This window comes from Gobio gobio (assembly GCF_949357685.1).
Source record: "Gobio gobio genome assembly, chromosome: 13".
NCBI lineage: Eukaryota > Metazoa > Chordata > Actinopteri > Cypriniformes > Gobionidae > Gobio > Gobio gobio.
This window is the reverse complement of record NC_137106.1, coordinates 15,121,933-15,138,993: the sequence shown is the minus strand read 5'-3', so window position 1 is coordinate 15,138,993 and position 17,061 is coordinate 15,121,933. Positions and strand designations below refer to the sequence as shown.

General features: G+C 38.5%; 1 protein-coding gene across 1 annotated transcript in view; it reads left to right on the top strand.

Annotated features, from left to right (window-relative positions):
* htr1d (5-hydroxytryptamine (serotonin) receptor 1D, G protein-coupled) overlaps positions 1 to 7,920 on the top strand; it is a 36,357-nt gene extending 28,437 nt beyond the window's left edge. The window contains exon 2 of the mRNA XM_079832509.1: positions 5,626 to 7,920. Coding sequence (XP_079688635.1) covers positions 6,257 to 7,420 — 1,164 coding nt within the window. The 5' untranslated portion in view covers positions 5,626 to 6,256 and the 3' untranslated portion in view covers positions 7,421 to 7,920. The remainder of the gene's footprint in view (positions 1 to 5,625) is intronic.
* The last annotated feature ends 9,141 nt before the right edge of the window (positions 7,921 to 17,061 follow it).

The window sequence follows — 17,061 nt, the reverse complement described above, 5'->3', positions numbered from 1 at the left end:
CAAGTAATGTTTACTTGGGTTTTCTAAGTAACAAATGCATAGCATGCAAATAGTTCAGATTACTTAATTGTTTTAAGCAACAAATTATTGGACATTAAAGGTGAACTATGTAGGATTTTTGCAGTAAAACATCCAGAAACCACTAGGCCAGTGTTATATATTTTGTTCAGTTGAGTACTTAGAATATCCCAAATGTTTTCAACTATTTGTAAATCGTGAGAAAATTGCTATTTTAACCAAGGAGCCGGGACGTGTGAGCTATGCGTTTGAGGGAGTCGCCTGTCGATTGCGTCATATCTGCGTCACCCTCGGTCTCCGGTTTTATTCAGTGAAACACTTTACTCTCACTGCATTGTGAACAAGTGTCATAGCAGCCGCCGAGCGAACGTCATAACTTCCTTTTCAACACACTCAGATATATCTAATACGATAAACAGAGCTGCGTTACCTCACACTCAGCACTGGAGAAGAGGAAGTGCCGCCGGCAACCGTGTCATAATAAAAGTCCCGCCAGCGACTCTGCCATAATAACAGTCCCGCTCTTCAATCGCTCCTGCGGCCTTGCTCAGCTCCACAACACTCGCTCCTGCTCTGCTTCAGAATACAGTAATGTTAATAATCGCATCCATGAACATGATTTCTGCCCGAGTCCTATCCTGACTGTTTCCCACCGGCTGTGAGGTGAAGACCACATGTCCCGAGATTCTGCGCTCAAACGTGGCGTCATCAAACTACGCCTTTGTTTTGAACAGGCGACCTCTAGTGGACGGAAAAGTTACATAGTGTAGCTTTAAGTAAAGTTTACTAAAAAGTCTTAGTAAGAACAACAGGTTGGATTTTACAGTGCACGCAAAATGAAATAAAATAATTGACAAATGCAAGTTGACCATTACAAAATACAAAATCATTTTAAACTGTTGTGTGCGTTTGATTTTGTGTGAGCATTCGGCCAGTACTGGCAATAGGTGGCAACACATTTTGTGTTGTCTGAGTGCAATCTCAAAGGCTTCTTCCTTCCTGATCTACTGACCATAGTTTTTAATTTTGCTTTTCTGACTTTTACCAATTACACAAAATCAAATTAAAGTAGAGAAAATGGTGTGCCAACATTTGGAGCATGGTAATACCCTCGGCTTGGCCTCATTAGCGTGCAAGCCGTTGGATCTGCTGGTGTGGAGATAATCCGCTGTTGTTTCCTGCTGTCTCACATGAAGTATATGCTAATGATGACACTGTTTTACAGAGATACAAGCCACAACAAAAGCACTACATTCTGTTCTTTAGTTTGTAGATATTAAATCCCCTTTAACATCTGAAACTCACATTAGTCTTTGCACAATTCTCACAATATGTATACTACTGTTTCGAAAGCTTGGGGTCAGTGAAATTATTATTATTTTAGGAAATTTAAGAAAGGCAACGCTTTAGAATACTGTTACATCATTAATAAATAACTATACAGGAACAAATGAGTAATGCAGTATTAATATTCTAGTAACTGCTATTAACTAACAAGAAATTCTGATTAAGAAATGAAGGAAAATAGGTTTTTGTAAAGTTCTGAATAGTAATAACTCAAGTGTTACTACATCCTTCTAAAGGAATTGCTGGTCATTTGGATCAGTATTCTAAAGTGAAGATCATAGTAACACACTTGTAATGACTCAAGTGTTACCAAATCTGTGTAATTGCTATCCAAAAACCTCAAAAGCGTACAATGACTTCAGTCATTACTAGTGAGTTATCTGATCCAAATAATCAGTAATTTCTTCTAATGGATGTAGCTACACTTGATTCATACTAGTGGGTTATCATGATCTTCACTTCAGAATTAATTATACATAATGCTTTATTCACATTAATTATGAACCTGCATATAGTAGTAATTAGGCTAGTAGTCATCTATGAGGTATGACAAAATAGTTATTGATTAGCTAATAGTGAGCTACCTCATTCAACTAAGCGCTATTACTTACTTATTCATTAATCAGAATGTTTTGTTAGTTAATAGCAGTTACTAGAATGTTGATATTATGTTGCTCATTTGTTCCTGTGTAGTTATTGATTAATGACGGAACAGTGTTCTACAGTGTTATAGTAACTCATACTTTTGATTCAGTGACAGTATAGACATTTATAAAATTACAAAAGATTTCTATTAAAGGTGAACTATGTAAGATTTTTGCAGTAAAATATCCAAAAACCACTAGGTCAGTGTTATATATTTTGTTCAGTTGAGTACTTAGAATATCCCAAATGTTTCCAACTATTTGTAAATCGTGAGAAATTGCTATTTTAACCAAGGAACCGGGAAGTGTGAGCTATGCGTTTGAGGGAGTCGCCTGTTGATTGCATCATATCTGCGTTACCCTCGGTTTCCGGTTTTATTTAGCAGAAACGCTTTACTCTCACTGCAGTGTGAACAAGTGTCATAGCAGCCGCCGAGCGAACGTCATAACTTCCTTTTCAACACTCAGATATATCTAATACGATAAACAGAGTTGTGTTACCTCATATACTCATGACTGGAAAAGAGGAAGTGGCGCCGGCGACCGTGTCATAATAAAAGTCCCGCCAGCGACTATGGCATAATAACAGTCCCGCACTTCAATCACTCCTGCGGACTTGCTCAGCTTCACTACACTCGGTCCTGCTCTGCTTCATACTACAGTAATGTTAATAATCGCATCCATGAACATGATTTCTGCCCGAGTCCTATCCTGACTCTTTTCCACTGGCTGTGAGGTGAAGACCACATGTCCCAAGATTCTGTGCTCAAACGTGGAGTCATCAAACTACGCCTTTGTTTTGAACAGGCGACCTCTAGTGGACGGAAAAGTTACATAGTGTAGCTTTAAACTTGTCCTGCACATCAGTTTTTAATACAGTTCAAATTAATAATATTTCACAATATTACTGCTTTTACTGTATGCTTGATCAAATATATATATTTTTTAATTATACCAACCCCAAACTTTTGAACAGTAGCTTATACTACACTGTGTTCCAAATTATTATATAAGTGACATACCTGTAGGATTTCAGTACAATAAACATTCAGATTTTATAGTTTTTCAAAGAAAGTGTTTGTTGGTTTGTTTGTTTTATTTCTCCATATGTTTTTAGATAACTGGTATCAATCTCAGACAGATTTGTTAAATAGTTTGCCAGGTCTACTTAGGTAAACAAGAAAATAAATGTTAACAGTGGGTGTAGAAATACTTTTGAGTACTTAGATGTTTGAGTACAATGTTTTTTGATGTATGGGATAGTGCATTGTCCTGAATTAAAATCCTGAATTAAAAGGCGCTATCCTTCTTTTTATACCATAGCAGAAAATGGTCAGTTACAAACTCCACATATCTTGCAGAAGTCATTTTGACACCCTTAGAGACCCTGAAGGGACCTTCCGTCCCACTTCCCAATATTCCAGCCCAAATCGTCACGCTTCTTGCCGACATCACAGTCTTGTTGGAACATGGTGGCCAGTCACCAACCATCCAGAAATCCATACATCTAGACCATCCATTGTAGTGTGGCATCTGTCAGAGAATAAAACTATTTCAAATGAATCTTCGTGTATTTCTACACCCACTGTAAACGTTTCTCTTTGTGAGCTGTGGTTAGAGGTGGCTGAAATGCAACTTTACGCCCAACTGCCAGCCTGCGTGGAGAGGTTCTTGAGATTCCAGAGACACCAGCAGCTTAAGATACCGTTTTCCGCTCAACAGTGGCTTTTTATATGTCGTTTTAATACTTTCCTCAATAAGCCTTCATCTGACCGAGTTCTCTTGTGCTGTACATTACTCACAAATCTTATGATAGTTCGATAATCTCCATCCAGTTTTCACACAGTATTAGTTGTTTTCATGCCTTTTGCATAACATTGCACCATTTCATGCTTTTCATCTTTAGAAAGATCTTTCTCCCTCCCCATATTGCATGAGAACTGTGACTTGCTTAATAATGCGGAACAAGTAGGATTTCCATTTACCTAAGTAGACCTGGCAAACTATTTAACAAACCTGTCTGAGATTGATACCAGTTATCTAAAAAAAAAAAAAAAATCATTTTCTTTGAAAAACAAAAACACAGTGTATGTACTTTTGAAACAATCAGTATTTTAATGTTTACGGTTTACGACAATCCTGCTGTCGACTGAGCTTGTACTGAACCCAGAATTTGATATTTTTTTGGGCCAACCTGTAGTGTCATCGCTGAGATGCTCTGCGTTCATCCTGGCCTACAGAAAAAGTGTCGGTCCTATTTGGATGTTTGACCTTTATGCTTTCAATTACAAGTACGGAAATGGCATGTTTTATACATGAAGGGCAGTGGACATGTTTTCTTTGCAGAATTGCAATTGCAATTCTGAATGCTTGGCCCTAAACAGCATCACATAGAATTTAAATTGCACCACAATTATTCTTTTTTTCCACCTAGTTTGACGTATGGAGGCATGACATGTTTTGAAATGATTTTCCTATAAATATTCAGATATGTATATCTGTACATGCGTGTAAGAACAGGAAATGTGAGCGTGCTCTGCAGCACACCGGGGACTGCTAATGTTTAAGTGAAGATGTTGGCAGGTGATGTGACTGATGTGTGTGACCTGACGGCAGGAGAGTGAGCTCTGCGGCTTGGTTTCTTTTTCCCACCAGGCCAGAACCAGAATGCTTGCAGGTGTCACGACACATTGTTAGTCAGACACAGGCACTCTGGAAGCTCTATGGTGACAGGTTTCCCCTAGAGGCACAATACTCTAGATACTCATCAGTCAAAGCTTGAGCCTGAAAATAAGAGCCCAGGGTAAAGAAATATGTTAATGGAGGAAAAACTTACTACATACATTTTTACTTAAAGTTTTTAATGAAGATATCAGACAAATAATGAATTCCATTTGCATCTTAAGCAAGGAGAGCAAGTATACTTTGTGCATGCTCAATTGATTTTATTATGTGGGTTTGGCTTTGCAAGAATAAACATCTGAATCGAACATTTTAATATTTTCAAGCACTTTAGGCTTTCTCCTGCAAAATAGTATGCAGGAAGAGCTCTAGAAATTGAAATAGTTTCCAACTGCTAGTTATTCCGCACCCATTTAAATAAAACCTACAGTAAATAGAACATTGATCTTCTGATTCATGGATGTTTCCTCACTGTCTTTATCTACAAGAGCTCTTTCTGATTTCTCAGTTGGAACATTTTCTAATTTTCAATATATTTTATATTATTTAATATTTATTGTTTAATTATTTTAAAATATTATGCATTATACATTTTTCACACATATAAATATAATTTAAAAAATGTTTTAACAAGACATTTTTGCAATAATAGCTCATTTTAATTATACATGAAACTTTTTAAAGCATGTTTCCAGGAAAATGTTGCCATTCAAAACAAAACATTACCAAATCCTTCTGTATGAAGTTTTACATGCTAATGTAAGCAGTGAGAACCTCATTTGCATTATTAAAATCAATCTTCTCAGTATATTTGCACAGGTGCATCTTAAAGTTCCACTATTGTGTGTGTGTGTGTGTGTGTAGAGACTAAAATCATGAAGTGCTCTCTAAAGTTCTCATTCTTAATTCTCTCTTTTCATTTTCTCTATTCCAGATCTTCACCTGGATTAAATCCTTTCTTCTGGACAAGCACCTTCACGTTGCCAATATTTAAAACGAGAACTTCTTACAGTGTTGGTGTTCTGGGAAACTGCAAAATCACCTCTCTCTAAACCATTCGCAGCCATCACTGGATATACAGGGAATGAAGGAATATTCTGATCCATTCGTCTGAAACAACAGAGCTTTTGCAGACCAAAAGGAGAAATAAATTAAAGTCTTCCAGCAGTTCATAAGAGCTGAAATTGTGGGATCTTCAGTTCTTGTGGTAGCATAAGGGACAATAAAGAAAATAATGAGCAGTGATTTAAGGGCTAAGGGAACATTTTTTATAACTCAAAGTCGAGCACAAAGGCTAATACCGGTTTATTGTTTCTTCTGCGGCATTTAACTTTCTGTTTATCCCAACGTTCCACAAAAAAACATTAGAAACAGTCACAGCATCTTCAACCATGAATTACAGCTCACATTTATCAGCCATGACCTTCACAAATGCAAAGCATCACCAATATCTCCAACCAGCAAACTAAATTACTCTTTCACCACAAGATGTTTTCATGGAATAATTGATCATTTATAGTAAGAATCATGCATAGATGATATGAAGCGCTGGTGAACCATGCAACATGGATCTGTTCAACAGCTCTGATGAGTTGTTCCTCACCAATGCTACCGCCAGTCCCACAACCCCGGAGTCCTGGGACGAAACCACGCTCCTCGGCCTTCAGATCTCCATCTCCGCCATGCTAGCAATCGTCACTTTGGCCACCACTCTGTCCAACGCTTTTGTGATCGCAACCATTTTCCTCACACGCAAGCTTCACACCCCTGCCAACTTCCTGATCGGCTCCCTCGCAGTGACTGACCTCCTGGTGTCCATTTTAGTCATGCCGATCAGCATTGTGTACACGGTCAGTAAGACTTGGACTCTGGGTCAGATCGTGTGCGATATCTGGCTATCATCTGACATAACGTTCTGCACGGCTTCCATCTTGCACCTGTGTGTGATCGCGTTGGATCGATACTGGGCCATCACCGACGCCCTGGAATACTCGAAGCGTCGCACCATGCGGCGCGCGGCGCTGATGATCGCTGTCGTGTGGGTGATCTCCGTCTCTATCTCCTTGCCTCCTCTATTCTGGCGGCAGGCTAAGGCACACGAGGAGCTCACGGAGTGCATGGTCAACACTGACCAGATCTCCTACACGCTTTATTCCACATTTGGCGCCTTTTATGTGCCCACGATCCTCTTGATGATTCTCTATGGGCGTATCTACGTGGCGGCTCGCTCCAGGATCTTTAAAACACCAGCGACCAGTGGAAAACGGTTCACCGCTGCTCAGCTCATCCAGAACTCAGCGGGCTCTTCGCTCTGCTCGCTGAATTCCACCTCTAATCAGGAGGGACATCTTCATCCTGGAGGTGGAGGAGGAGGAGGAGGTGGAGGTGGAGGTGGGGGAGGAGGGTCTCCTCTTTTCACGAACAGTGTGAAAGTGAAGCTGGCTGATAGCGTACTGGAAAGAAAGCGTCTTTGTGCTGCTCGTGAGAAGAAGGCCACCAAAACTCTTGGGATTATCCTGGGTGCGTTTATAGTGTGCTGGCTCCCTTTCTTCGTGTTTACGCTGGTTATGGGGGTCTGTAAAGACTGCTGGTTTCATCCTGTGCTCTTTGATGTGTTCACCTGGCTGGGGTACCTCAACTCGCTCATCAATCCAGTCATCTACACTGCCTTCAACGATGACTTCAAACAAGCCTTCCACAAACTCACCAAGTTTAAAAGATGCTACTGATGTTACACTTCTGCCCTGTTTTGACACATTCATGACTTAATTAGCGGATTTCCTCAGAAAAAAATCTGAATCCTGTGAACTTTAATTATTCATATGCTGTTGAGGACCCATCGTACCCTGCCGTTTGTTTTCCAGTGAGCTCCTAAACGCGCCTACAGTGTCTGGTCGATGTAGATTACTGTTCTCATGAGACAGCTTGTAAAATATCGTGCCATATTGTTGATGCTTCCTCGTAGTTTATGAATGCATGCTAAGATTACAAATCCTTCGCTAGAGAGCAACGTTCTACTGTCTCTGTAACCAATAGCTGTCTATAAACTGCCTTATTTACCAGAAACAGAGTGAAATTAACATGAAAGACACTTTATTTAAAAAGAATACAAATAAATGAAGGCTGCTGTTCCCATAGGAACGTCATATATGGGCCCCCTGAGGACCGTGCAGAGGTTTATGAACATTAGCATAGACTCCCTAAATAAAAATGTTCATTATATAAGATTAAAAAAAAAAGATTGAAGTTTTGTGGTTTTGTATTTTTGTCTGAAAGAAGTTTGTTTTCAGTCCTCTCCTTCCCTCCATTTTGATGTCAGAGTTTGAGGGGTTTTATGATTGTGAAAATGAAAAACCGGCTTCAGGCTGCATGGCTCATTTCAGGGCATGATGCAGCAGAAGAAAAGCATCAAAAGTTCAAATTTTGGATGTTCTTTGACACAAGGTGCAACTTTTGCAGCAAAGGGTTAGGATTTTTTTTGTATTATATATTTTTATTTATTTTGGTCTGAAGGTCATTACCTCGTCAAATATCCCAATAATGCAACTTGTGGAAAGTGAAGCACCTCTGACTGCAGTGGTATATATGAATAATGGCATCCAGGAAATTGGCAAACCTTGCCCTCCATCATTCTTTCTTATGATGAAGGTCAGCTGTGTTGGTTCAAAAGGTTTTTTGATAAGAAAACATGGCAATAAGAGACTGTAGACCTGAGTCAGACAGGAATAATGAGGCATATCCCCAGAACGTGCTGCCCGCAGGCTCTCAAACAGCATTTGAGAGTGCGGGGTAAAGCTGGGCTATTTGGTTGAGATAGATTGTCTGTATATTCACAGTCTGTATATCAACAGAAAACGCTCCCTCTCACTCATCCACACAGCAAGGATGAGGTCACACCCCATAAAATAGATCTTTATACTCATTATCATTCATAAGCACCAGTAAATCCAAACAGGAATATTCGTTCGCCAGTATTCATGAAGGCTGGTGCGATGTGTGTGATGTTTATCAGTACATGGCCTTCTTGAGATGGACTAGATTAGAAGATCAAACAGATACATTTGTGTATGTTGAAGAGGTACAACCTGAATAACTATACAGGACAGGGACATCCATTGTATTTATGACATTTTCTATTCCCTAAACCACACAACTTCTTAAAAGGATACTCCATCCAAAATGAAAATGCTGCCATGCTTTTATTGTGTGAACAAGTACATCATACAGATTTAGAGCAACATAAGTGTGAGTAAATGACAGAATTTAATTTTTTGTGTGCACTATCCCTTCAATAAAGTTCTCAATATTGTTCCGTTTACTTGGCTAGATTTCAAAATTTTTTATAGCCCTGGGGTGTAATGATTTTAGGAGACACCAGAGGCAGTTTCAAAGCAAATGATCTGCTTGATAGCATAGACCAAAAATGTAAATCTATATGAATCTTTTTTAGCTTCCAAGTGTGTCCTGAATACCTAATTGCAAATTATGGAATTGGGATATTATTTTTTTTTTAAAGAAATCCAAATACTGCAAATAGAAAAGGTGTTTCTGAGCTTGATACTTCAATTCATTTTCAATTGAATATCAGGAATTGAATTGAACTGACATTCTCTGTTCAGTTCTTTACAATCTCTGCCACATAACTCTCTAACTTGTATTTCTTCACCAATTTTCATCCCCTCTTGCTTCCTAATGTTCTCATGTTTGCAGTTTCACTTGATGCATTATTCATATTCAGTTCGTTGCGCACAAAACAAATTTGTCTCATAAATTAGAAAGTCTCATAAATTAAGACATGCACTTTAAAAAAGTATCAGAAAACAAAGCCTATTAAACACACCAAAAAATTAGCTTATTGATTTGCAAAAATATATTTACTAGCGTGATCAGATGAAAAACCGTGTGTACGGCTCCTGTTTTTCTTCATTTCACACTTTCAACAGGTTTCTCTTTTGTCTTTCAGCTGAAGCAGGGTGTTGTGAGAGAGCACTCAATAAGTGAAAGGTAATCACAGGTGACACAGAGACGCAATTAGCTAGATATCCCCTGATTTCAGCCTCAGGAAGTGTTTAAATCGACAGCATCGCTGAATCAATTTAAAACAAATAGAAATGGAAATTACAAACAGACATTACAGTTGGGGGGCCTGCGACCTCACTTTACAGGAAAATAAGCAAGGAGCTTCAGATAACGTTAAGTTTGTAGTGAAACAGGATGGATAGGGTCAGTATGCATTTAACCTTGCTGGGTGGTGTCTGTCCGTTCACACTTTGAGGAAACCGATAATGGAGAAAGAAAGAGACAAGGGACAAACAAAACGCACACTCCCACACTGGAGAGAAACAGGGTTTAAACGAGGACAACATTGAACATTAACAAACACTCGCATCCACAGAGAGCACTAAAAGCACAGACAGGAGGGAAAAGGACAGCCAAGAAAACAATCCGAGTTTGCCCTTTGAGTGCACATCGATGAGACGTCTCCCTCTGAGAGACATAACTACTGCCTTAAGAACTGCTGCTGGGGAGAGACAAAAGTACTAAAGCTGAAGAACAACGTGAACATGGATCAAGAAGAGAACCCTCGTTTTCTGTTTAGACTGACTTTATTGCTTTCCGATACCCCAATGACTTCCAAAATAGTAATCCTATTATTTACCCTTCAAATTATTTTTCAAAAGTTTCCCTTTTAACAGACATTTTTTTACTTTGTTTCTTTTTGGAGTCAGGGTTATGCAAAAACTCATTTTAAAAATAATTGATTTATTTTATACAGTAAAAAAAGTAATATTGTGAAGTATTATCACACTTTAAAATAACAATTTTAATATATTTTGAAATGTAATTTATTTCTGTGACGGCAAAGCTGAATTTTCAGCATCATTACTCCAGTCTTCAGTGTCACATGATATGCTGATTTGGTGCAGTTATAATAGTTCTTATTATCAATATTTTGGAAACCGTGACACATTTTCTAAAATTTATTTGATGAATAGAAAGTTGAAAAGAGCCGCATTTATTTGAAATATAATACTATAAATGTCTCTACTGTCACTTTTGTTCAATTTTATGCATCCTTGATTTTTTATCTTACTTACCTCAAACTTTTGAATGGTAGTGTATTACCATTTCCACAAAAATATCAAACATTCCTTATACATCCCTTATCAAATATAAAAAAAATATCAAATATCCCTTTTCATTAGAAAACGTTTTGACTATTTATCATATAATTTAATGTGATAAGATCTGATAAAACATTTAATTTTCCCAAAAAAAATTGAATATTTTAAAATATATTTTCTGTATTTTACATTTAGTTTGTAATTAGTTATAATTAGAAACAATCATGGAGTTGCAACCTCATTATTAAGTACCTTTTAGAGATGTTTAGAGTATGAGGTTTCAGGATTTTAAAGGCACAATATGTAATTTTTGCCACTAGAGGTCGCTTATTCAAAACAAAGGCATAGCTTTTGATTTTTTACAGAATCAAGGGAGTTGATGTCTTCAGGATCTGACGGGACTCAGCAAAAAAATAATATTTATGGATGAGCTAATGTAAAAAAGATTTATTGAAGTTACAGAAGCAGGGTGACTATGAGACACTTGTTGCACACTGCAGATTGCTAGATGGATATTAGGCATGGTAAAACATGGTACTCAATGTAAATCAAGAAAACGAGATTTAAACAATAAGATTAACTGTGTTGAGCTATATAACAATGGTTTGTTTTCTGTCGAACAATGATTTGCTGATCGATTGCTCCTGATCGATTGCTCCTGTCTTCTGTCTCCTGTCTGCCTCCTGCTCAGTGTTTGTAGCTCTGTACAATCTTGCTTTTGAATCTCTATTTTGATATATTTTCTTTGTTCTACTGCTAAATATAACTTACTCATCACCATACATTGTTTAAATATTGCCTATCACGCTAAATTTGACATTGCTAGCTTTTAATCTAAATCACCATCACACGTTAGCATTTCGTTAGCCTGTTAGCTTGTCATCTCTGCACCCGGGTCTCCTGATTGGATTAGTAAATAGTGTCCAGCAAACAACTGTGGTAAGTTGGATTAATCAACAAACACGGTAAGCCATGTCATCTCCTGTCATTGTCACTTGCACTGCTTGCTGCATGTTTAGTATAGGCTTCACCGTTTGCGAACAGGGCTTCACATGTGATAAATGTAAGGAGAGTTAGGCTGACGGAGAAGATTTCAGAATTAGAAGCACGCATCCATACTTTATCTGAGAATAGTGAGGATGTAACATCTTTAGACACTGATTTGGATGCAAATAGCTTAGTGAACTCTGTACATTCTTCGGTTCCAGCTGCAGGGCCCCCGCAGCAGGGAAACTGGGTGACGGTGAGACGTTATAGTCGCGGATCTAAAAAAAATGCTTTTCTGTTCCGATTAGAACATCAAACAGGTTCTCCCCTCTCAGTGAAGCATACTGAGTATCCTGTTGAAAGTGCCCTAGTGATTGGCGATTCTATTACACGGAACGTGAAAATAGAGCCACCATAGTCACATGTTTACCGGGAGCCAGAGCACCTGACATCAAAGCAAATTTAAAAGTGCTGGCTAAAGCTAATCGTAAATTCTCTAAGATTATTATTCACATCGTCACTAAAGATGTTCGACTTCGCCATTCGGAGATCACCAAAATTAACATTAAAGAGGTGTGTGAACTCACTAGTACGATGTCAAATGCAGTTTTTTGTTCTGGTCCGCTCCCCGTAAGGAGTGATGAGATAGTTAGCAGACTATCATCACTCAATGGCTGGTTGTCTAAGTGGTGTCCGCAAAATAACATAGGGTTCATAGACAATTGGAAAAGCTTTTGGGGCAGAACTGACCTGTTGAAGAAGGATGGCATCCATCCCTCCTGGGGTGGTTCCGCTCTTCTCTATAGTAATTTGTCACATAGTCTTAGAGCTAAACCTTGACTCACTAGGGCCCAGGGCGTCTAGGGCGTCTCTATGTGCTGGGATTTTTCTGACTCCGGTGACGTGAAACACCTAGCAGACGGTCAGTTTAGCCAGTTTGTCTGCTTCCTGACCTGGGCCCTAGTGAGTAAAGGTTTAGCTCTAAGACTATGTGCCAAATTACTAGAGAGAAGAGCGGCACCACCCCAAGAGGGATGGACCGTCTGCTAGCTGTCTCACGTCACCGGAGTCAGAAAAATCCCAGCACATAGAGACGCTTTCACCTAGATATTATCACTGAAATGCAACTATTTATACTATTATACAACTATTATTCAACTAAATATCCAAATAAATCTAGTTATTAAACTAAATGAACCATATAAACTAAATTACTGATCTAATTACTGATCGAAAGCCCACATTGTCACTGTATGATAATTGAAATGAACTGATGACATCACCGTTTTCTCCAGAACGGCTACACGGCTGAATAAAATTCTGTTGTATTATTTTTCTGTTTAACACTGTGAAGCTGCTTTGAAACAATCTGCATTGTTAAAAGCGCTATATTCACTTACCTAAAGGATTATTAGGAACATCATACTAATACTGTGTTTGACCCCCTTTTGCCTTCAGAACTGCCTTAATTCTACGTGGCATTGATTCAACAAGGTGCTGAAAGCATTCTTTAGAAATGTTGGCCCATATTGATAGGATAGCATCTTGCAGTTGATAGAGATTTGTGGGACGCACATCCAGGGCACGAAGCTCCCGTTCCACCACATCCCAAAGATGCTCTATTGGGTTGAGATCTGGTGACTGTGGGGGCCATTTTAGTACAGCGAACTCATTGTCATGTTCAAGAAACCAATTTGAAATGATTCGAGCTTTGTGACATGGTGCATTATCCTGCTGGAAGTAGCCATCAGAGGATGGGTACATGGTGGTCATAAAGGGATGGACATGGTCAGAAACAATGCTCAGGTAGGCAGTGTCATTTAAATGATGCCCAATTGGCACTTAGGGGCCTAAAGTGTGCCAAGAAAACATCCCCCACACCATTACACCACCACCACCCGCCTGCACAGTGGTAACAAGGCATGATGGATCCATGTTCTCATTCTGTTTACGCCAAATTCTGACTCTACCATCTGAATGTCTCAACAGAAATTGAGACTCATCAGACCAGGCAACATTTTTCCAGTCTTCAACTGTCCAATTTTGGTGAGCTTGTGCAAATTGTAGCCTCTTTTTCCTATTTGTAGTGGAGATGAGTGGTACCCGGTGGGGTCTTCTGCTGTTGTAGCCCATCTGCCTCAAGGTTGTGCGTGTTGTGGCTTCACAAATGCTTTGCTGCATACCTCTGTTATAACGAGTGGTTATTTCAGTCAAAGTTGCTCTTCTATCAGCTTGAATCAGTCGGCCCATTCTCCTCTGACCTCAAGCATCAACAAGGCATTTTCGCATACTGGATGTTTTTCCCTTTTCACTCCATTCATTGTAAACCCTAGAAATGGTTGTGCGTGAAAATCCCAGTAACTGAGCAGATTGTGAAATACTCAGACCGGCCCGTCTGGCACCAACGACCATGCCACTCTCAAAATTGCTTAAATCACCTTTCTTTCCCATTCTGACATTCAGTTTGGAGTTCAGGAGACTGTCTTGACCAGGACCACACCCCTAAATGCATTGAAGCAACTGCCATGTGATTGGTTGATTAGATAATTGCATTAATGAGAAATTGAACAGGTGTTCCTAATAATTCTTTAGGTGAGTGTAAATAAAGTTGACTTGACTTGACTTGACTCGATGAATGCATCCAAACAGTTGCTCACCTGTCTAATGAAGCACATAATATATTAAAGCGTCTTTGGTATTTCCATGGTTTCTACAAAATAAAACCAGAAATCGAGAGTAACGCGGGTATGATCTCATTGATAGGTGATTATTATTACTTCTCTGGATTTAAACATTCTTGGAAACATTTAGGATAATGTAAGTACACAAGTCAACAAAATATATAACATTGTTCTAGTGGTTTTTGGATATTTTAATCTAAAAATCTTACATATTGTGCCTTTAAATTAATTTCAATTCAGTCATTTAATCGTTCTTTTATTAACATAACTTGTGACTCAAAGTGGGAAAAGATTTTGAGTGACAAGAGAGCATTTTCCATGAAGCATCTCTAAAAACAACAGCTAATTATGAAGCATGGCAGCAGCAGTGATATTCAGTGTTGGTGATATTGTCTGAAATCCATCAGCACAGATTGATCTGGCTGAGGAAGGTTTGCTAACAGACGGAAGGTACTCAGTTGGGGCTGCTCCTAATAAGACTCCCTCTCATTCCCAGTTATTACAAACAATCAAGGGACACCACATGAGCCTGGTGGTGTTTTCTTGACAAATGACTTGACTAGAAAGCAAATCTGCAACTGATGAAAGCGGAGTTTCGAAAAAGAGCAGAAATATTGCACCAGAACACAGAATTGTGTGGGAGAACTTAATGAAGATCAGTAGCCACTGATTCAGAGATGATAACAATTATAGAACAAAGGGTTATGGCAGTCTGACGTTAAAAAGAGCTTCTGTCACTCACTATCACATTGTTGCATCATGAAAAGGGTATTTCACTCTTATTATTACCACAAGGGGGAAAAAAGTTTGACATGATTCATGATAATGGCTTCAGCTGGTAGCTTATAGAGAGGTGTGCAACATTCGTTTACTATTCCTTTAAAGAACATCCATTGTAAGAATTGATGTTCTTTAAAGGAATAATTCAGCCATTTCATTTTCCAAAGAAAGTGTAAGTGGGAAAAAAATCTGCTACAGCTCTTTTGCATGCAATAAAAGCTACTAGGTTGTCAAGCTCAAAAAGGCACCTTAAAATTGGCCCATATGACTTCTGAAGAATACTTTGTGTGATGAAAAAAGGAATTATTCAATGAAATGTATTCACTTTTGCATTTACACATATTCTAATTACACATATTACGCAACGAGAGTTTGTGGAAAGATGTAAGTAGGCTAGATGTAAACATCTGTTTTACAATGTTCAGCGACCGACAGTAGTAGACTAGTGATGCAAGCTAGTCAACTTTTTATGAAATTTCACCGTTTTTAATTGTTCTAATTGTCACGGGGGTGTGTAGGCAGGAAGACGGGCTGATGCAGTTCTCAAACGAAGTTTAATGATCAAGACTCTCAGGTGAGTCAATACAGGCAGATAGGTACACACAACTATGACGGAGATCGGACAAGGGCTGAGTGAAAGGGGAGAACTAAATAGCAAACAGAAACGAGAAAATTAACAGGACACAGCTGAACAGAACTTAACTAACGAGAGTAACCATGGGGACAGATGAGTGGCGGGAAACTGAACAAAGAAACATGTGACAAATGGAAACACACTGAAAGTCCATGAACAAAACAGGACATACAGTAACTGTGACACTAATAACCCCAAGGGACCTATTTTAATGATCTAAGCACGTGGTCTAAAGCGCACAGCGCAGGTATGCTTAGGGCGTGTACCAATCCACTTTTGCTAGTTTAATGGTCAGAGCGCCCGGTGCATCTAAAAGGGTTGAGTAATGAGTAATGGGTGTAACGTGCAATAAACCAATCAGAGTCTCATCTCCCATTCCCTTTAAAAGCTAGTTGCACTCGCGCCATGGCGGATTTGCTATTTACGTACCGGAATTTGCAAGTGGAAAAACGGAATGCTTCTCGAGCGTTGAACGCTTCTCATTGGACGGATCTGCTCGTCCAATGATGCCTGCTTGCTCATCATTACTGCAAATAGGTAGGCTAATTCTGATACATGCAATGACTATCCATTATGACATGTATGAATCGTTTTTATATTTATGTACACAATAATAATCTTTTACATTTTAATCCTTTAATTAACATGTTTGTGTGCTGCCCTGTGTGTGTAATAAGCAGAGTGTCCGCCCGTAACACGTTCTTTAAATAATATATATATATATATATGTATATATATATATATATATATATATATATATATATATATATATATATATATATATATATATATATATATATATATATATATATATATATATATATATATATATATATATATATATATATATATATATATATATATATATATATATATACTGTGCTATTGACTTCAGACCAGGGTTCAGTTGGTCAGTGGTGCAGTCTATTTCAGTTGCCTCAAAATAGATACACACCTCTATTTAAACAACATGGAGCTAGACATGAAAAATGATAACCGCGTCAGGTTGAAATTAGCAAAAAACACTTGCGTCGCGCCTGGCATTGCGCCAGGTGTATGATAGAGCCTTAAAATGATAGGCTAGTTCACTCAAAAATAGAACATAGTTGGGGTTCAAACAGTGTTTGATGTTCCTTTTCATAGAAGTACAGCTTCCCTGCTGA